Genomic DNA, 23,127 nt, shown 5'->3' on the forward strand with positions numbered 1-23,127 from the left:
CACATTAAATACATAGACACAGAAACACGCATACCCGCATAGCGATAACATCATACACACACATTCAGATGCGCAGGCTCGCTTGCACCAACGCGCACGCACACACACACACACACACACAGGCACACACAGGCAAATTTAAACACACACACACATACACGCACAAACATAAACACCCACCCACCAACACACCCACCCACCCACACATGCACACACCCGCGCGCACACACACACACACACACACACACACACACACACACACACACACACACACACACACACACACACACACACACACACACACACATACACACACACACATACATACAAACACACACAAAAAACACACGCACAGGCACACACAGGCACACACACACAAACACACACACACACACACACACACACACACACACACACACACATACAGAAGTAGAGATGAAAACCATTGTCATAAATACATACTTTCCAATGTCTGGTTATTAACCATAGTAACAGATGTGATTGCAGAATACAATGTGCACTTCATAGGTACTGCCGAGTACAGTGGAGTTCTTAAGAGGCATTTCCACTAACATCCATTCATTACAAAGAGAAATGAAACCAACTAGAGAGGAATGTTATACTCACCAGGGATTCTGGCCCAGGAATGCCGTATTGGGTGCAGTCGAGAACCAATCATCCGCCAATGGAACATCTGTTAGAGGACATTTAGACAAACATAACACATACCCTGTACACTCCCTAGCGATCAACTCTTCAACTATCAGTATGATCATATTTTCAAGTAATGTTACCCCATAGCCTCATATAATCACCATTATTAATTGCATCTCTCTGATTGGACAACGGCCACCGTGAGAAATAATAATGATAATAATTAAGTACAAAGAGTTTGTATGCAAGACAAACACTGGAAGTGTGGAAAACAAAGACTAGAACAGGAACGGACTCGGATGGAGAGCCAAGGATTAATTTAAAGAAAATAAAGAGGACCAAGGAACTACAAGTTGCTAGTGGTGTTAGTGGACATTATGGCGTAACTTGTAGTTCATAGTAAAGAAAACAATCAACAGACCAATCAACTAGTACAGTAGTACAAGTTATGACATAATCTCCACTAACACCACTGGCAGTTACTAAACAATCAGCTCATGCCATAATATTGCACGATACTGAGTCGATTGGTCCATTTTTCTTTGCTATAAATATATCCTTGGCTCTTTATCCGAGTCCAAACTTGTAGTTCCTTGGTCTTTTTTACAAGTATATTTTCTATAGACCAGGAACGCTGATATTAGAGAGGTTCCGCATAACGTAATTACGTTAGTAAAAACGTAGTCGATCTACGGAAAGTCTTACGTAAACTGCATGCGCATCTGGGTTCCGCCATACAGAGTTTTCAAATCACGTAGCTGCCCTGGGCAACTCCGAACGCGGCAGTGTACGACCAGATCGACATGGGTAGAGAGTCATAAATTTGTATCCCAATCCACTTATGGACCAGCTACGTTATCAGAGCCCTATGTACGTACTCTACGTAGACAACTTCCCGTAAGTGGAGTGCAAACTCGCGAATTCACGGGTTTTTCCCACCCACTAACGTAAAGTTGCTCAACTTTACGTAGTGCGGAACCTCTCTATTATCACATTAGACTGGAGACTGTGTATAAACATGGGTGCAAGTATTCTCCATTGTTTCTAACAAACAAACAAATCAATACGGAAAACCATCATTACATTCAGATTTTGACAATGGGAAATGGTCAAAGCTCCTGAAATTGAAGGTTTGCTGCGTATTTTACGCATTGACTGCTTTTCCAATTAGTACTGTATGCTTTTAATCCTAATAGTCTTTATGTAGTTTTCAAGCTAAATGTGGAGCATAGCAAACAATTATACTCGATATTCGACCTTCTGCCACAGCGCGTTATCTTGGCCTCATTATTGACCAACACCTCACCTTTGAGGATCAAGTCAACCATGTATGTACATCTGTTTATAAGAAGATAGGAGCATTCCGCCGCTGCCGCCGTACAGTAGACCACACAACTAAGCGAATATTTTATTTATCCCTCATCCAATCCACTATTGAATACGCCAGCAACTCGTATGCTCACTGTCTTACACCATCTTTATACTCTCGCCTTGTTACTTTAAGTCATATCAGCATGAAACAGGTTTTTGGTCTCCCTCGCCGTACCCCGACTGTCTTTGTTTTGCGGCACGCTAAGTTATACTCCCTCGAATCTCGTCTCAACTTGAGGCTTTTTATTTTTGTTTTCCGCTGTATTCATCAGCTTACAAGTCCTCTTCTTTCCTCAATGTTCACCCTCCAGTCGGCTGCTACTTGCACCGAGAGGCGCACTAGAGGGCAATCATTCTCTTCACTTTCTTTGCCCGCTGCTACCACTAGATATGGCATGTTCTCCATTTCTTTCCTTGGCGCTGATAGGTGGAATTCTCTGCCTGTCTCGTGTCGTCAGGTTGAGCATCTATCCGTTTTTGTTTCGCTCTGTAAAGAGCACTTAGGGTTCCCTGTAACAAGACGGCAACGTCTGTAGGGCCTTCCCTATCAAAATAATAAATTCTACTACTACTACTACTACTACTACTACTCTTCAGGCCGGTTTAACATCAGATTTTGGAGCTAAATCGGTAAAAAAAAAGAATGGAGATGGATATTGTCTGGATTTAGTGGGCACAGAGCTTATAGTACAGGCTTCCTGATAGCGGAAATGCACAATGCACTCACTGTCGGCCTGACAACGAAGACGTTCTTGCTCCTTCAACTGCCGCTGTTCATAGGTGATGATGTCCGGGAATGCTTCCATCAGCTTCATGAGAATACACACGTGCACATACATATACACCAACACACCCACATACGCATGTACACACACACATGTACACACACACATGTACACACACATGTATGCAAATGCACACACAAACATGCAAACTCATACACACCCACGCGCGCGCGCACGCACACACACACACACACACACACACACAGATTCACACACGCATACACACACACACACACATACACACACACTTAGCTTTGCATAACTTAGGTTCCTTGAGAGGCTAGAAAACTTAAATTATTTTGTAGTCTAGCCAAGGTTGTTCTGGACATTTTACCAAGTGAAATCTAGTTATGGAAATTGTACCAAGTGAAAACAGATATTATCTTAAATGCATTGTTGCGAATGACTGATATCATCTAAAACTTCTTGCTTCATAAGGAGAAGATTACAAACTAGAAGTTCATGATATTCAATTTTGATATGATCAAACAAAACACGCACCGTTCTCATTCAAGCCACTTTGTAATTTTGTTTATGAATATTGACAGCAGAGATTCATAGTTACTGAAAACTTTTAAAAATTCTTATTCCGCTCACCATGTTCTCATTCTCCACCATCATCCTGCAGATCTCTCGGTAGAAAACGGAGAATGGCGAAGAAAAGCAGTGCTGAGCTAACCTGCTGTATAGCACAGTAGATGTGTGACGATGAGATTGTCGGCACCATGCCAACAACACCAGCGAGGCATTCAGCCGACTGGGTCCAGCGGGCGACACTGATTGGGGGCCACCAAGTCGGCTGATTTCCCTCTCACTCACATCTAGGCTTGATTGGAGATCGCTAAGGAATGCGGAATCTCGCAGACTCTCCAGGCGATCAGTACATGTGGCAGGAAGCATACTGACATGCGTGGCAGGAACGTGATGAAGATCCTGCACCGAGTCAACGAACACGCCGCTGGCGTCCTTGACATCTTTGCTTTGCACACTGCTTGCGGCAAGAATGACGGCTTCGGACGAGTAGGAAGCAACCACTGGACAGATGGCAGCTGGTGAAGCGGATTGCTGGATAAGCTGACGCATGCTGCACAGGCTGAGTACTGTGGGCTCTACCGAAGTACCACGACTGTATCTCTTCAGTAGGTCAAGGAAAAGATCTTGAAATAACCAGTGAACGTGGTGAACCACTGGCAGGTACGTACCGCAACTGGACGTCACTGCAATACAACAGCGCTGACGGTCGGACGAAAACACAATCAGCGCTGTTGTGTGCGGATACGGGTGGACAATGATGGTGTTCTTGAAGAACATGGGATCAGTACTGGCGAAAAAGCAGGCGGAGTAGTCGTATACACGTGCTTGGCATTGAACAATGAGACCAGATGAGAATGGCACACAGCCATTGCAGGTATACACAGAACCTACCATCACTTGTGAGGTCATGAAGGCTCTGTGCACCTTCAATGGCTGTGTGCACTCGGGAAACAGGGAGAGAGCAAGGATATCCTTCTGATAGCGGATGGACAAGCCGAGCTGTAGAACCATACGCACGCAGAGCGGAGCTTTCTCACCGACTTTGGTGAAGGCAGTCAGTGAACGGACGAACTCCTCTTCACTCATCTTGTATTCCCTGGCAATGCCATCAGGGCGGTGGGGGAAGACGTTGGACGAGTACATAAACCCGATCACGTCCTGCAGGAGCCAGCGAGGCTGATGAACCACCAGATCATTCAGCTCTGGGAATGTGATGACCTTTAGCAGTTTCAAAGGCATACCACATACACACACACACACACACACACACACACACACACACACACATACACACACATACACACACACACACACACACACTCACACATACACACACACACACACACACACACAAACACACAAACACACACCCACATACACACACACACACGTACACATAAACACAACAGAAATGTAGATCAAGTACAAAGAAACGTCTATTTCCCTCTCTTATCTCTTATCCGGCACTTGTTTATCCAGAACTCTTGCAAACCAGCCCATTTTCCGGCGAAACGGATTTTTCAGTTCAGTTTTGACGCTTTAATCCGGCACTTGAATTGCGGCTCCCGTAGCGATTTTCTGCAACAAATCGCTCCAACTGTACATATTTCGATTTTATAATCCAACAGTTGTACATCGCATACCGTACCCGTGCACAGCTATGTTAGTTTGGTGAGTGCATGACATGCATGAACTAACTTATCATGTAGCTTTCTACACATGTAACATACCCTTGCAACTATCCTATGCATTGTATAGACATGCATTCCACAAAGTAATTAGATTGACACAGAATTCTCTGTGTTTTAACTTACAACACAAACATGTATGTAGGTGGGCCAGGTTGGAGAGCAGGATTTGATAATCCAGCACCCTTGTTTATCCAGCAGAAAATGCTGCTGCAAAAGGTGGCGGATTAGAGAGGGACAACTGAAGTTAAATTTTGACTCCCAATATCTATTGTATAAAGCTCAAATATACAACCTAACGGCCTATTGGTGTGCATACAGCAACAGGTTTTGGGTTACATTTTGCAATGGACTTCAGTATTTTCCATCAATTCATGGCAAACTTCTCATTTTCTCTTATGTGGGCATAGTTTCTCAACAGAATGTCTCCAGTTCTTACTCATCATTCAATTCTACTTGGTCCGCCCAGTTAAAATTGGCGCCTATCTTCACACTTGTCTCAGGAAAGAAATACGAATATTTGAAGCAAGCCACGATCACAAAGCACTATATACATGATTATTTACATGTCAGTAAGCAACTCAGTCGAAAATTCAAGCAAGTTACAAATCCTCCTCGCCACTATCGTCGCTGGAGGAAGAGCTCAAAACGTACGATCCGGACAGCTGCTGCACGGGTCGTTTCATAGCTTGTTCCACTTCTCGTCTCGAATCACGCTCAAAGGCAGTGCGTGCCTGTCACCTTCCCATCAGAAGCTGAGTGAGACTGCCCGCATGTTGACTGTAAGTGTTATCCCCGTTCGTCGCAATAATGCGACTTTGTTTGAGACAAAAAGGCAACGCCATATCAGTGTCCTTTTTTCAAATCGCCTCTTGCGCTTGTCGTACTTGCTGATCAGCACCCCTACCCACGCGAGCCGCTGGTGCTTGTACATGCAGCGCAGTGATAGCTTCCGCTTGATGTAGCACCTGTGCGTACTGCACCTACAACGCCGTGCACCAGGCTTTTCGGCTAGTTTCCTGAAAGTCCTTTGCACGAGTGTTTCTCTCAGGACTTGGTGTTTCCTTTGATTAGCTACTTTGCCCTGTCCTCTGTGAGCTTCAAAGTGTGTCCGCCGGATTGGTCTCACTTACTGGAGACATCGACATGAGCTGCAGTTCCTTCGTCAACGATTTGCTGGTGATAGCCCTTCACCAGGCGCTGTACTGTGCAAGCACTGAAATTCAAGCTCGCGAAGCGCTTTTTCAGCTTTTCTATACCTCCCCGGGGTAAACAATCCTTGCCATCAGACAGCTGGAAGTAGACAGAAACTGTATTTTCCATCGCTCTGAAATGCGAACATCCTGACCTATTTTACGGACTCGAGCGGAGGTTGCAGTGTTTTCTTGCGCTGACGGAAGTGTTCGTCGGCGGCAGCTCCGTCAAAAAGACTCAAACGAACCGATCGCAACTTCTGTGATGGTTTGTGCTGCCATGTCGTCGGATGCAATGGTCAATGGTCATGTTCGGATGGTGAATCGGTGGTTCCATGCCGTGTGGCACAGGCAGAACACCAAAAAACCAAGTGAGAAGATAAGCGCCAATTTTAACTGGGCGGACCAAGTACAACTACAATTTTTCTCTTTCCAGAAGGCAACAATCTCCTCAAAAGAGCTTCATTACCTAGAGCACCATGGAGGTTTTGTGTGTGTGTGTGTGTGTGTGTGTGTGTGTGTGTGTGTGTGTGTGCGTGCGTGCGTGCGTGTGTATGGTTCATGAGGTTCTCGGAGAAACACAAACCAAATTGGCAGGGTGACATGTTTGTCAACTCATCCGAGTTGGGCGAAGACATTAGCGAAATCTAGAATGTAACACATGGTGCAGGTCATAAGGGCACCCAGCCGGCAAAGTTTCAAAACCTTCAAGTCATAATGGGCTTTGAGAATAGCAAACCTCCATGTGAACAAGGAAATTCAAATTCAAACCTCGATCTTTTCTGTGTACCATACTAAATAAACACACAGAAATTCAACATCTCATGTCAACATTGCTATACATGCATTGCTCTTACATATCCGTAAGCAGTCAGGACGCGTAGAAAGCTGTCGATCTGCTCAGTGAGTCGTTTCGGCAGTGCCTCTTTGGTTCCTTGGATTGCCTTCTTGAATGCCGCAACAAACTCGGCTCTTGAACAGTATGGATTGGGCATCGATGCCTGAACCTCATCCAAATGCTTCCGAGCCTTCTGCAGCAAACGCGGTTGCTTTGGGGACTTCTGCAGACAAAGTTGAAATAGTACGAAATAGAGGCAGCGACTTTGGCAATCATTTAATAGGAAAGAGTTTGCTTGCTATTAGGGAGTTCGCGCTTTTCCCCCCACTTGACTTTACAATTGATTGACTCACAACAGCCAGAGGAGGAACGGGAAATGAGCAAGGTTGGAGTGGGGGGGGGGGGGGGGGGGGGAGGTGGATTGGCTGCTCGACCAGCTACTCGAGCAACACTCAGGGCAGAGGAAAATGATCAAAATTGGGAAATGAGAAATCTTACCGCCAACACTCGATTGATCAAGTGCATGAATTCACTTCTTAGATCATTCATGCTGGAACTGTTGGACTTTCTAGCGTCCACTACTCTCACAATGGAGAGATCCAAGCGCTGAGAGAATGATTTCATTCCCCTCCTTATGGCCTTCTCCACTTCAATGCGCTTTTCTGGTGTTAGCTGGTCAGCTCGTGTGGCAATTGCGATGACATCAAGTTTCTCCGCCTGTTGCAGATCTTCCTGGTGGTGGTGGTGCCGCTGCTGCTGTTCTTGTTCTTGTTGCACAGTCGGTAGAGAACCTGATAATGCAAGAAGACAAAGTGATGCAATTGCTAATGACAAGGAATACCAGTCCATGAATACACAATTAGTCAATCCAAGAAAGCAAAGTATTCCCTTTTCTTTCTTGTATGCCAGAATGGAGAAGTTAGTAAGTCTCTTCATCCTAAGTTCATGTCTTGTAATAACTAGTTTGAATGATATGGGCACCAGAGCAGGCTGATGATCAACTGTTTGTCATTTTTGGCATGTTTTCTACTGAGAAACCCTGTGATTGAACAGGACACTGGAAGGGTTTGTGCCTTTCATATTAACTTTGTGGCTGCTGGCAGGGATCTAGTTGCAGTATTCAAGATTGGCTGAATGGATCACGTGACAGGCAAGAAAATTATCCATTGCTATCCACTTACCATGATCAGGTGCAGACAGGCGACAAACTATATTGGCGGCAGTTGCACCGACAGTCTGTGTGATCTCATCAACACACTCTGTGCCGTCCACCACTATTGCGGCAACAGATGGTGCTGTCATGGCAACCGTGAATATGTCATGTGACTCGGTATAATGTTCTTGACCAGCAAAGTCGCGAAAATGCACCTTCACCTGCGATTGGTTGTAAATGGTTTCTTCAATTCCCTTTAATTATGGAACAGATAAAAACAAAATTAATGAGCAAGAGAACATTGTATGAATCATACCCAGCTCACCACAATCACACTGTTCTACAGCAACAGTATACCGTACTCGCGTCCAAAGAAGGCAAAAAACCAACCCTAATGTTGCCTGCAAACTATCATGACTCAGCAGAAACAGCAACAAGATCTACGATTTTGATCCTGAAACCACCAGGAAGGTGACATGGACAATTAAATTAGCAAAAGGACACCAAACTTGGCGGCACTATTCCAGAGAGGGCTCTAATCGCGCCAGTACGGTAGTTCTGGTAGTAATACAATGTGTATATAACATACATAGCAGTAGATTCATTTATTGATAGAAATACAACCAATCGGTAACTGATAATCACAGTACCTTTAGTCATGTATATCGCATACCACGATGACTTTATCAGCTATATATTCACAATTGTCTGGGTGGTAATTTGTAGATTGCTGATGCAATCTTCATTTGGTCCGTCAGTTTCTAGTAGTGGTAGATTTGTCTTGTGACCAGATAAGACCACACAACGCTTGCAGACACCAGCATGAACATTTCACCAGTCACATTTCATGGCTCTGTTCACCTCTCTTTCTCGTTGTGACTGGCTTAGCGTGGTTTTTTTGGACAATTTGGTCCTGTATGGTTCATAATACCTACATTCTGCACTTTCCCGTTCATGTTGATTTGTGTTTATATAGAATGAAACAAAACTGACCACTAACGATTTGGACTAACAATGCATTCATCCAAATTTCAATAGGTAGCACTTTGTGCATTCTACTTTTTTGAATTGCTTTCAGCTCACCTTTGTTCGGGATGCTAAATCTTTTGCCTTCAGGTCCAGTTGATTCTCCTGACGTAGTAGTTTATTGAAGAAACCTTCTGCTGTGAAGGATGAAATGAAGGTAGATTTTCCTGAACCTTCTGCTCCACACACGTTGGCAATCAGTTCAGTAGGATCAGTGTAACCCTCAACACCAAACTCTTCACGTATCAAGCTGGTCTGGAGCATACAAATGCAGCACACAACAACAATACCCAAAGCATGTAAGTTGAACACTGTCTAGAACTACAGTGTCGCTCGGTGAAATTCAACCAAAATTGCAAAGACGGCGGCGCCCTCGATCAGTTGTGATTATACAAGTAGTATTGCCCATATTTACATCCAGCTGCATTCGTGCCACTTCCAGGACACCCAGGGTCGTGCAAGTTGAGATTGCCAAATATGGACACGGGTCGAATTTCACAGAGCGTAACTGTAGATATTACAGTATATCCGCACAGCTGGACATTCATGTACACTAGACACTATCTTACATCTGACTATAGGCTAGTTGCTGTCAGGTTGTTCAATGTAACCAGTATTTCCACCCAATTATGAGGACAATTGATGTATGAGTCCATAGTGGGCTCAGGGAGCACAGTGTCAATATCCATAATCACACACAACTCAACACAGTCTGTCCAGGAATTCAGTGAGATTTTAGAGGAGAGTTTCTCACATTAGCTATCCACATTCTGTGTCGGTGCCCGCAGCAGAAATGAATGATCACTAATCTGACTGCTCTGCTTGCTACAACACCGACAGTACTAGAAGAGAAATATGTCTCCAGGTTTGGCTTCCACCAAATGGTGACATTCGACACTCATTACACCCCATATATCTTGTCATTGTATAGTGACTCTGTCGTCCCTTGCGATCCTGATCTACTCTTCCCCGTGACCTCTGTTGTTACTCTTGGATCATCTGCTATAAGCCAGAACATTTCAATAGCCAATTTCAGTGCCTACCACTGCTGGTGATTGTGAGCAATCAGCTCCGACCAGGTATCCCATTGCTGTGACAATACAATTATAGGGTTATCCCTGAGTGAGTTGCGGGTTCTATCAATACATAGCTGTCAATTGTTGCCTGGAGACTCGGATGACGATCAACAGGGACATTGATAGTGATCTTGCCAGCTCTCTGTCCATCATTCACTTCATCATTGCAATGTTTTTGAGTGAATTCATCAAGAAATCTAGAAAGACCTCTCCCATTCTTTTTCTCTCTCTCTCACCCTCACTTGCATTACCTCTTCACTGCTTTTCATTCTTTCATTGCTTTTCGCTCCTTCTCTCTCATCCTTCCTCTCGTTCCCTAGTCGAATTGTGCGTGTTGATGTAACGCAATCTTGGGCTTCTCCTGTTCTCTCCTGTCTCCAATGAGGATCAATGCTACTCCAACCGCCCCCCCCCCCCCCCCCGCCACCCACCACCACACCTACCCTACCCACCCCCACAACCCCGCTTTTAGCATGTGAGATGTAACTATTACTTGTTGTCATCCTGTTTGCGCTGAACGTCTCCTCATTGGCCTTCCCTAACCTGAGCTTTCCACCTTGGAACGTTATTGGCTTTTCGCTTTGGAGATATGTTGGACCTAGGTGTCAGAGTGTTGAATGTCTCAGTATCTTGTCAGTCTTGTGCCTTGTCACAGCTTCTAACTGTATTTCTATTTGATCTGGTTACATCGGTAGGTCATTACTCCCAACACATACCAATTATTCATTCCTGTGATCCACAAGCAAAGAGTTAGTAATCCTATAATTATAACGACATGTTTTACCTTAATCAAGTCCAATGCTTGCGGTTCTCCGCGGGTTTGAGCTATCCTTCTGGCTTCCTCCACAATCTCCTTTGCCTGGATTGGAAACATAGAACCAATATTGGTATAGCGATACACTCTTCAGTGTCATCAATTTCACTGGTCACAATAACCATCACATATCCAAAATACCACAGAAAACACACCCGCCATTTTACTTCTTACACCGTATATAGCACAGGTACACAGTAAGAAATGATAGAACATTCTGTGACTGCTCAATACTTAACATCATGCTCAAAAGAAGTTGACTAAAGTGAAGGGTAAACAGAGATGCACTGTACACGATGATGCCACTCAACACACCTTGAAGTCGACAGTGAGGAAATAGACTAGAGAAAAACGCATGCTAGTCTTTTCTAACGCATTTAATCTGCAGAAAGTACTCTTTCATCATATTCCAACCGGCTTCCATAGAGATCGTCCATGTTATCCAACCTTATGTAAAGCTACCTGTTTGAGGAATAAAAATCATATCAAACTGATAAGAACTTGTGCAGGTGAGGGGTGGAGTGTAGTTCCAGAGCAAAGGTTTTCACAGTAACCGAGCATGTTTTTATAGACAAAACTGGTAGACCTATTCATCACACAACCTACTTTTTTCAACTCTTACCTCATCATATGCTAGCTTGATCCAGGTGACTTCCAGCAAGTAGGGTACACAATCTGCTCCCCCACAGTACACTGCTTCACTAAGAGGAGTTCTCCCATTCTAAACACAGCCATAGCAGCAACAACCAAACCGACATGTTGATATCACGAGTGCCTGTACTCTACTGGAATTGATGACAATTGCCATATCGTAGAATGGATGGATCCTGTGCGGTCAACATCAAGCAATCCTTTCCCATATCTCTGAAAGCAATGTTGCCATCTATGACCAGAACGATCCACAATAATTGTACCGTATTCTCGTGCTCTACAGTTATGTAAAAAGGCGACGTGGAGACAATAATCTTAATAATGCAATGAATAAAACTATATGCGCACTCATATCACAACCATAGCAACGAAAAAAGTATTCCAGAACATTTTCTTGTCACAATTATCAATGGAATTCGTGACGAAAGACAATGATGAAACTACAATAGGATTTATACACTTGGAGTGAAAAAACACGAGGATACACAAATTCGACGGGTTCGCGTACCGGGCAGGTCAAGAACAAGGAGTCGTGCAACTCCCTGATCAAGAACCACCTTCCGCTTCCGTGGGACGCCACCACCCCATGATCAGGCGTCAGATGCGGCTCCTAAACGGTGGGGGAGGATAGATCAGATCCACCAACCATAGGCCAAAGGCCTAAATCCCATTTGCCACATCCATGTTTTACTTATGCCAGGCCACGAGTTCCCAATTAACTGTGGGTCGCAGCATGGTTGGAAAAATCCTTCCGCTTCCAAGCAAGGCTTGAACCTGGTACCTCTCGTTTCTCAATAATGGTCTTTGACCAACTCACTGAATAGTAAGAAAAATTGCACAACCTTCGGAACAATTTGCACCGGTAATATAAACTATATCGGTGAGAAATGATAGGAAATTCAGCAAGTGCAGTGTGGCAATGTACAGGCATGTTCAAGTGTATGTGAGTGTGAATGTAATGGAGGAGTGTAAGTTCGGTGACATTTTCTTTTTGTTTACAAAGACTTGGGTCACGAATGCGAACGTCCTGGAATACTCTATTCGTCGCTATGGTTGTGATATGAGTGCACATCAAGTTTTATTCTCTACAGTTATAATGTTCATTATTTTTTGCTGTGTTTTCTAACAGAAACCATTCTAACAGTATTTTGCAGATATACATGGGAGTCTTGTCACATAGAATAATTGCTGTCTGTATAAGAGCTTCAAGCCGCATGATGAACTGGAAGATTGCAACGGGAAACCATGCGAATCCTCCAGGTGCGCATGAAGCACAGAATCTGCCTGATTGCCGAATGGGTGGCCAGAGAGCAGAATGGACTCGCGAACTATTATTCGAAAATAGTTGACACAGATGACTGGCGGCTGAGCCCGGCTGTTTTTGAACAAATCGAGCGTTTGTGAGGTCCCCATACACTAGATTGCTTCACAAGTCTGAGGACCAAACAGATAAAGCATTTCTGTTCATGGTGGTGGAATCCGGGATGTGATGAGATCGATACTTTTATGGTTGATAGGTCAACAGTAATTGTGTGGCTTACATCACTGTTCCACCTAATACCCAGGGTTTTGAGAATCTTTTAAAATGTTCTGCAGCCATGGCACATAATGCTACACCATGAGGAAAGCACATTTCTCGAAGGTACCTGCCCGCACAACTTGCTGGGGGAGGGGCAAGCATAATTTTTCAGAAATGCTGGCTTTAAGACTGTGCATGAGGATTAACAGTTGCTGATTTGTGTACTGACACAATTGCTATGGCTGTGTGGCGCGAACACATGTGAGTGCACGGTGCGCGGGGCATTGTCCTATGTTGGTGTTCAGGGAACATCGTTGCCTGCAGGCAGGAGGCAGATGCCGCTGACAATGTCTTTGCTCGCAAGGTGGGTGGATGCTGCTGCTGGTGATGCCAATGACGATGTCGTAGCCCGCAGGGCGGGAAGATGCTGCTGCTCATGCTGTTGCTGACCAACATGGTGGCTCAGAGTCCCCATCGGTAATGAGCGCGTAATTCTCTTCAAGTGCTGCTGATAGCTGCTGTAGATGCTGAAGCCAATGCTAACGCTGACGACGTCGCTGACAGGCTCCTCACATTATGATCTTGTGTTCATGCCTAGAGCTGAGGGCGGTTCAAACGCAGCCAACCCAGGAACTCATGAACCTATCCAGGAAGATTCTAGAAGTCATGCTGGCGAGTAGGGCACTGGGAACGGTCACCAAGTATTAATCGACATTTCAGCGCTTGCAAGAGTGGGCTAGCAGACAAAGGATCCCGAGTATTCTTTTTCTTCTTGCTGTTGCTGCTGTCCCCGCAGAAGAGAGGGTTGATTGTTGCTGATGTTGTGTGTGTGTGTGGGGGGGGGGGGGGAGGGGGGGGGGTGTGTGTGTGTGGGGTGTGTTAGGGGTGTGAGAATATTATGGTGTGGCTGCACACAGGAGTGAGAAAGAGAGTAGAAAAGAAGAGTCAAACTGGTCCTAAACTAAGACACCGCGCACAGCAGATCTCCAAGACGTTGGGCATCAACACATCGTTCAGCAACCGTGGCGGGCCAGGAACTACATCTTCCTGTTGCTCCAACCCAAAGAAAAAGAATCGGCGTCCGATCTCCAATTGAAGTCCTACATTTTAACTCCTGCAAGCATCCTTGCGGCATGACCCGGTTTCAGAAGTAAACACCGCTTTGAAGTGAGTGACGTCTTCTGGATGAAGAGTTTCCAACCAATTGCTCCAAGTACGTAACTTGAACAATGCAGCTGTTGACGACGGTCCAGCCGCCGTCAGCATAGTGACGGAAACGTTTTGAAATTAAAATCTCTAAACTAAATTATGTCAGTGTCGAACACGTTACGTTTGGCAAATAAAACCACCATGCAACAAATCCTACTCGATCGAGTCTACTCGAAACAAAGGACCGAAATGTCTAGCCGGCCAGAGCATAACCTGGAGCAGGAAGAAAGAGCCTTGGCTTTGGCACAACTTGAAGTGCGAGCACGTACATGTATATCCACATGCGTATGATGTACATATACATGAGTGCATACAACAAAGAAGTATCGGTCTCTGCTCAAAACAGAGGTCGTCGGTCTTGTTACACGAAACTAAGGACTTTTTCGATGCGGGCTGATGTAGGGAATCTAGATTCTAGTCAGTCATTGGCCAAAGTTGCACACTCTTGTGTTATACACCCATAATAATTACAGTGCCAGAGAATATTTGACTCACTGTGTTCTTCACGGAAACTGTGTAGGGTTGGTGATTTAGTAGATACTTGACCGTGTCCAGATGTCCCTCCATAGCAGCGTAATGAACAGGAAGGTCACCGTCCTGTGTGGAGGCAAAGACAAGATCATACCTCAATATATGTATTATCTACCTGCAGTCTGTATCTTACATACCAGTATGATGTACAATCTACTGTCAGTCAAGGGATCCTAATATAGACTACTCTGATTGATCAGCTGGAAATGTTCCTCCTAGCTACTACCAGAAAATCTAATGCAACACAGTAGCACCTCGCTATGAATGACAGTGTCTTCGAAACACAAACACAAACACTTACATAATAATCATGCGATTGAGAAGTGACCTGCATGATATAGGGAATGTACCATGTGATCAGTCATTTGTCAAATGTGCACACTCTTGGAGTGTGGACTCGGGACCATTACAGTGACAGAAATTGCTTGTCTAGCCGGCCAGAGCATAACCAGGAGCAGGAAGAAAGAGCCTTGGCTTTGGCACAACTTGAAGTGCGAGCACGTACATGTATATCCACATGCGTATGATGTACATATACATGAGTGCATACAACAAAGAAGTATCGGTCTGTGCTCAAAACAGAGGTCGTCGGTCTGGTTACACGAAACTAAGGACTTTTTCGATGCGGGCTGATGTAGGGAATCTAGATTCTAGTCAGTCATTGGCCAAAGTTGCACACTCTTGTGTTATACACCCATAATAACTACAGTGCCAGAGAATATTTGACTCACAATTCCCTTCACGGAAACTGTGTAGGGTTGGAGATCTAGTAGATACTTGACGACTTCCAGACGTCCACCCTGAGAAGCGTAATGAACGGGAAGGGCACCGTCCTGTGTGCAGGCAAAGACAAGATCATACCTCAATATATGTATTATCTATCTGCAGTCTGTATCTTACATACCAGTATGATGTACAATCTACTGTCAGTCAAGGGATCCTAATATAGACTACTCTGATTGATTAGCTGGAAATGTTCCTCCTAGCTACTACCAGAAAATCTAATGCAACACAGTAGCGCCTCGCTATGAATGACAGTGTCTTCGAAACACAAACACAAACACTTACATAATAATTATGCAATGGAGAAGTGACCTGCATGATATAGGGAATGTACCATGTAGTCAGTCATTTGCCAAATATTCACACTCTTGGAGTGTGCAATCAGGACCAATACAGTGACAGAGACTGCTCGACTCACTTTGTTCTTTACGGAGACCGTGTCGGGTTGGAGATCTACTAGATACTTGACCACGTCCAGATGTCCGTTGTAAGCAGCGCGATGAACAGGAAGGGAACCGTTCTGTGTGCAGGTAAAGACAAAACAAGACATTCGCATGTGTTATCTATCTACAGTCTGTATCTTACACAATTATGATGTATAACCTACTGTGACTAAAGTTTTACATGTTATCTGTAGTTACCCAGCTCTAAGAATTATAAGCATGATTCTGATTAGTCATAACGTGTAAAAGTTAGCACAATAGTGACAGCTGTGGTACTTGTCGTGTCATGCTATGTATTATGCGTTTCTCTTGAGCACGTGTAACCCTTACATAACGTGTACACAAGTTACGTGTACCGCAACATGTACACGCCCGCGCAGTACCTCTTACAGCTGGGGTCTGCTGATGCCACATTAAAAAAAGGTTTCTCCTTCATATTGCCTGTGAATCAACAATACAATAGTATCCTAATTCCTAAAGAACCTGAATACTACATGGTGTCAGAAGTGCTAGAAGTTGCGGAATTACTACGATGTTGGTATATGGGAGGTGCTTTATGCAGGTATCAGTGCCGGGTAGGAGAGTCACCAATAGTCACAGGTACTTTTGGAGCAAATGATCAGTGGGGTTGCTGTTGTTTCAGCCTGATATTCCCCACCAATAGACATACAGCTAGCATAGTGATCCTCAAGAGTGCTGTAAGAGTAACTGACTACAGCAAGGAGAGTCAATGGTAGAGATTGCTCAACTTATATGCATGGGGGGGGAGCCTAGTCAGTAACAGTTACTGACTTTACAGTTAACAGTTAGAGGCAGTAGCAGTTACTGACAAAGTTACTAACTTTGTATGCCAGTGTATGAAGGGGTCCAGAATATGGAGAAATTCAGGCGGTAAGAGCTTGGAGGCCAGTATTTAGAATTGTTTTTTTATAAGGCAGCTTGATATTGCTTTGTTAGCCAGAAGGTATTTATTCTTTTTCAGACCAGTGTGCAGTTTTGGTGCTGAGTGAGCTTGTAACTGGGTCCACGCGGGTTTCTAATGATAGTGTATTATGCATGCCTCTGAATGAGACATTTATGTGGTCATAAGCAGAATTAGCGAGGCGGACATTGCACTTATCAAAAACGAAATAGAACATTAATTCCCGTAGCTATGCAAGGTCCACACAGCTTTAATTCTGTGTTTGTTTGTTTGTTTGTGCCATCGGCATGCTTGGCGCTATCCCGTACCTGTCCCGTACGTACTGTACCACGAAAGACAGCCGGCTACAATATTCAAAAAGGGCTTTCAAATGCAAGATCAGAACGTGAAGCAACTTGGAAGAATGAGTATGTATGCGAAGTGTATCGGGGAATGCATGGAGGGCGATAGTGCGGGTTCTAATCCTAGGTTATGTCTTGGGGAAAAAAGGAGAAATGAACAATTTATAACATCCCTATCCATGTTCTGCCTAGGTCATCAAGGTGGTAGATGGTGTCGTATTACTCTCGAATGCAAAGAGAAAGGCTATTTCTTTCGCGCAGGGCCCTATGCTATGCTTTTTTTGGCTAGCTCATCATGCATGTAATTCGAACAGACAGAATTTTTTTCCAATGCAATGATGTAGCCGATCAGTTCGTTGTGGTATGGTTGGGCATTGTAGCTGTCATACTCGACGTAAAACATTATTTACATACACAAGCTCGGGGAGCAAAAATCTCTTTGTCCCATAAGCTGCCACATACCAACTAAATACAAAACCATGCACTTCACACGAGCTGACTTGCACACGTGGCCCTTTTCACGAACCCAGACAAAGGGATTGGTCTATTATAACGCATGTACGAAGTCACTAGATTACACCCGCACCAGAGATGAAGGCGAGAGCTGTGGCTGAAGAACGGCAAACGGAAAAGATGCCTGGCGCTATCCCGTACCTGTCCCGTACCGGACCATCAAAGACAGCTGGCCACAATATTCAAATGAAAAATAGGGCTTTCAAATGCAAGATCATAACATGAAGCAACTTGGAAGAATGAGTATGTAAGCGAAGTGTATCGGGGGAATGTATGCAGGGCGATAGTGTGGGTTCGAATCCCAGGATATGTCTAAAGAAAATAGGAGAAATGAAAAATTTATAACTTCCCTATGCTTTTTTGTCTAGGTAAATCAAGGTGGTAGATGGTGTCGTATTACCCTCGAGTGCAAAGAGAAAGTTTGATGTAGCCAATCAATGGAAAAAAAATTCCATCAGTTCTAATAACATTCATGATGAGCTAGGCAAAAAAGCATAGCGTAGGGCCCTGAGCTTCTAAGCTCTCTCGTTTTGGAGTTCTAGATTTTCTCAACCAGTTTTCATGAGGCCTTCATCAGGGAAATACGTCTCAACAATGATAACTAGCCATGCATACAACTAATACTTATATAAATGTGTCAAGGAACAGGGAAAGTGCAAAGATGTCAAGTTAGTGTGAACTAATGACACGCGTACGTGGAGTGAAAAACCAAAATAAGAGGGTAAATAATCACAACGCTTGAGGTAAATAACAGTGCAAGAGAGTGTAGAGTGAAGGTTGTACGTCGCGTATATGTGTGCGTGTATGTGTGTGCGTGCGTGCGTGCGTGCGTGTGTGTATTCATCAGCCTTGCAAGCTTTTGAATGGTGCAATCCCAGCACAAGTTGCTATGTCTAACAAAGCTGTTCACTATCATCGCTACCGCGACGGGCATGGCTGAGTCTGAGTCTGAGTGTGTGCATGTGTGTGTGTGTGTGTGTGTGTGTGTGTTTGTGTGTGTGTGTGTGTGTGTTTGTGTGTGTGTGTTTGTGTGTGTGTGTTTGTGTGTGTGCATGCGTGCGTGTGTGTGTGTGTGTGTGTGTGTGTGTGTGTGTGTGTGCTTTATTACCATGGCCATTAAGGGCGTTGTCTATGGAGTGACTGTCCTGGCCGTCCTTCTTTATGGCTCTGAGAGTTGGACCGTTAGGCAGCGTGATGTCCGTCGCCTGGAATCCTTTCATCTGCAGTGCGTGCGTTCCATCCTGAAGGTCAATCGTGGCTGGCAGATAGAGGAGCACATCTCCTCTCTCCAGGTGTGCAAGATGTGGGGCTATATGAAGGAGATCGCGGATAAAGTCAAAGTCTGCCGACTTCGATGGCTTGGCCACGTGTCCCGCATGCAGGATCGAATCCCTCGTCAGCTGCTGTACGGCTCGTTACCGTCCAAACGTCCACCGCATGGACCCCATAAGCGCTGGAAGGACTCCGCAAAGTGCGACTTGATGGCTGTTAGCGTTCCTCTGGAGCAGCTTGGTGACATCGTCCAAGATCAACAGGGATTGCGGGCCACTTGCCGTGACGCTATTGTCCAGTCCCGCATGGAGCCTGTGGCGAAGCCCCTCATCTGTGGCACTTGTGCGCGCAGTTTTCGTCGGCCACAGGATATTGCGAGGCACAAATGTAACGCTGTTCGCGCAGCCCGCGCGTGCTGAGTCTGGCATTCCCCGCCCTGTGTACAACACGTCTCCTGGTCTGCCCCTGATGGGGCCACGTAGCCAGTCATGGCAGTGGAAGAAGGAAGGAGGAAGGAAGGAAGGTGTGTGTGCGTGCGCGTGTGTGCGTATGTGCCGTGTGTATGCATGTAATGTAGTTATGTGTGTGTGTACGCGTGCATGTGTGTGCATGCGTGTGCGTACGTATGCATGTGTGTGTGTGTGTGTGTGTGTGTGTCTGAAAGCTACGTGAATAGTTTATAAGTTAAGTGACAATATCTTTCTGGATGGAAAGGTTGGGGTTGTGCTTCCTAATGATTACAGCTACCAATACTTTGAATTCACACAATCTACGTGTGCGCCATAAAGCGGTGAAACACAATTCATCATCATCTGAACCGCATTGACTATAGGACACCCGGTATTTCTTTCTGACTCTCATCTTCCATCTGGTAACCCTAAGGCTCTGCATCCAAGTCTTCCTGTCCGTCTTTACGAGTACTTTCTTCGGCCATGGTCTCTGGTCTAAGTATTAGAGCTCCAGGAGGAGTCCAGACAAGTTTCTGTTTTGTGGAAATACAGAGAAAGATCGCTCACAACGCCCATCGAGAAACTCCACTTGTCGCTCTTGTGGAAAGGAGGGTCATTTCGCTAGAGTGTGTCAGTCCAAGAAGCCAAGGCCGACACAGCAGGAGATGGCCTCTGTCTCCAGTGAACCCGAAGTGTAGGTTTTGGGTTCGGTCGACGGTGATGGGCCATGGATGGCCACCGTATCCCTGAATGGAACACCGGTGTTGATGAAGAATGACACAGGGGTCAAGGTAACGTTCATACCGTCATCGTTGCTGAATACACTCGAATGCTGTGATGAAGAGCATACGAACTCTCACCAGCGCCAGTAGCACGAAGCTTCAGGTTGATGGTGTCCTAAGCACACCCTTGTCAGTCGGTGAAGAGTGCTCAGTATAAGACGTGTGTGTTGTCACTAATGTCCGACAAGCCTTGCTGGGACGACCCGACATCATTGGCCTGAACCTGTTGAAGGTCAACCCGAATGTCGCAAAAGTTGTGGAACAACATGTCGATTGGCTCAATGCTGCGAAGTTCAAGCTTCCCGAACTGTTCTAGCCACTGGGCAGATTCTCTGGGGATCCATACAAGATAAGCCTAGTTAATCAGGCACAACCGTTTGCCCTACCTTGTCCTCGTCATGTTCCATTGCCGCTTATGGATGAGGTCACGAAAGCCTCCGACTGGTGTGTCCCCTTAGATGTGGTACCGAAACCTTCTGGTGCTGTGTGTCTCTGCGCGGATTTGACCGAATTGAACAAGTTTGTTCATCGTGAGTAACGTCCGCTACCATGTGTAGACCACACGCTAGCCCAGCTCAGTGGAGCAAAGTATTTCACGAAGCTAGATGCCATCTGTGATTCTGCCAAGTGCCGTTGGTGGAAGAATCGCAGCCGTTTACGAATGTTCATTACACCATTTGGAAGGTTCAGGTTCACCCACTTGCCACTTTGGGATTTGTTGAGCACCAGAGCATTTCCAAAAGAAGATGACCAGTACCCTGAACAGCGTTCCAGGAACCACATGCCAGAAGGATGACGAGTTCATCTTCGTCGAGACTGGTCAAGACCACGCTGTATACCTCGACGGCGCGATTAAGCGCTTGTGTGATCTTGGGGTTACTCCGAATCTGAACAAATGTGAGTTCAAGGTGACATCGGTGAAGTACCTTGGCCATGTCCTCAACGCTAATGGCATTCATCCTGATCCAGACAAGTTGCAAGGTTTGACTGATTTCCCGCAATGTGTGAATGGCTCTGATGTCCGGAGCTTTCTTAGAATCGTAAACAAACTTGGAAAGTTCTCTCCCGAGATTAACACCGTCTCGAAGCCACCCCGTGACCTCCTGAAGAAGGACAACGGCTGGACTCGGGCCCCCGCTCAACAGTCAATGTTCGAAGAGTTGAACGCTACTCTGCCAACAGACCCTGTCTTGGCACTCTACTCACCGATGCACTCCACCATGGTATCATCAGACATACCGGGCTATGGCATCTGTGTAGTTCTCTCGCAACAGCAACCTTCTAGCGAGTGGAAGCCTGTTTCCTGTGTGTCTAGATCACGGACAGCTATGGACGTAAATATGCTACGTTCGAGAAGAAAGGCCCTTGTCATCACTTGGGCTAGTGAACGCTTCAGCGATTACCTCACTGGTAAGCGATTCGTGGTTGAGACAGACCACCAGCCGCTTGTTCCCCTGATCAGCTCGACAGCAGTTGATAATGTGCTGCCTCGTGTCTTACGGTTCTGTTGAGTATGAATTAGGACAACGGACAACAGGAACAAGTTAGGTTGGTGGAACGACATTTACTAGAGACGGGATGACTAAGACCAGGACGAACGAAACGACTATATGGTGATTATTGAAGAGTGAGAAAGAGAAAGAGATCAAGTCTGAACGGCAAGAAAAAGGGCCTGGGTAGCTATGGCAATTATGGGCGCGCAAGTAGCTACCCAGGCCAACGGAACAAAAGGAGACAAAAGGTGAGTACGCGAGTGCATGCAGGCCAGCTAGAAAAGGTACGGGAGGAGGTACCTAACATACCTCCCCTGAGTGAAAAAAGAACCGCGACCACGCGGGAAATAATAAGACGATGAGAAAAATAGAGAGAAACAATGACCGAGGAAGAAGAGAAAAAAAAACCCCGCACACACACACACACGCAACGCACGGGCCTCACAAAAGTGTATACTAAAAATGCACTACAGATCATTACAACGTTCCTGTACTACTTATAGTGTGTACATTGCCAAAAACAACGGGCCCAAACGCCACTTCAAAAACATGGCACAAAAAATAACTATTGGAGTTTGACGAGGAACGTGAATTGCATTCTGATTACTAGTATTTTGCACGGCTAATACAGCCTAGTTACACATAAATATAAGAGCGTGGCTCACCATGATCGGACCCTAATATTAATGAAGGACACCCGCGCACACACACTACAAAATCACAAAATAAAATTAACCGAAAATAAATTTGACGATGAAGGACGGATGAAAAAGAAAGAGAGAAATAAAGAACGTAGCTGACCTGCATGACTTGGACGAGACGAGGTTGACATCGAAGAGACGAGGTTGACATGGACGATACGAGGTTAACATAGACGAGAAGAGGTTGGAGACGAGACGAGGTTGGAGACGAGACGAGATGGACATGGACGAGACGAGTGGCGGTTGAGGACGAGGGTTGTGGGTTCTGAGCAATGGTCGGGCGCCAATGTTGAGTATGAATTAGGACAACGGACAACGGGAACAAGTTAGGTTGGTGGAACGACATTTATTAGAGACGGGATGACTAAGACCAGGACGAACGAAAC

The 23,127-nt window shown here is 45.3% G+C and overlaps 1 protein-coding gene across 1 annotated transcript in view; it reads right to left on the reverse strand.

Moving 5' to 3' along the window:
* LOC135819992 (uncharacterized) overlaps positions 1-23,127 on the reverse strand; it is a 33,406-nt gene that overhangs the window by 4,194 nt on the left and 6,085 nt on the right. Inside the window, exons 4-15 of the mRNA XM_065333292.1 lie at positions 16,244-16,345; positions 15,774-15,875; positions 15,007-15,108; positions 11,755-11,853; positions 11,103-11,177; positions 9,300-9,497; positions 8,245-8,470; positions 7,562-7,854; positions 7,083-7,286; positions 3,408-4,562; positions 2,753-2,834; positions 628-694 (exon numbers count right to left, since the gene is read on the reverse strand). Of these exons, the coding sequence (XP_065189364.1) occupies positions 628-694; positions 2,753-2,834; positions 3,408-4,562; positions 7,083-7,286; positions 7,562-7,854; positions 8,245-8,470; positions 9,300-9,497; positions 11,103-11,177; positions 11,755-11,853; positions 15,007-15,108; positions 15,774-15,875; positions 16,244-16,345 (2,705 nt within the window). The remainder of the gene's footprint in view (positions 1-627; positions 695-2,752; positions 2,835-3,407; positions 4,563-7,082; positions 7,287-7,561; positions 7,855-8,244; positions 8,471-9,299; positions 9,498-11,102; positions 11,178-11,754; positions 11,854-15,006; positions 15,109-15,773; positions 15,876-16,243; positions 16,346-23,127) is intronic.

Source organism: Sycon ciliatum, chromosome 6 (genome assembly GCF_964019385.1).
Source record: "Sycon ciliatum chromosome 6, ocSycCili1.1, whole genome shotgun sequence".
NCBI classification, from domain to species: domain Eukaryota; kingdom Metazoa; phylum Porifera; class Calcarea; order Leucosolenida; family Sycettidae; genus Sycon; species Sycon ciliatum.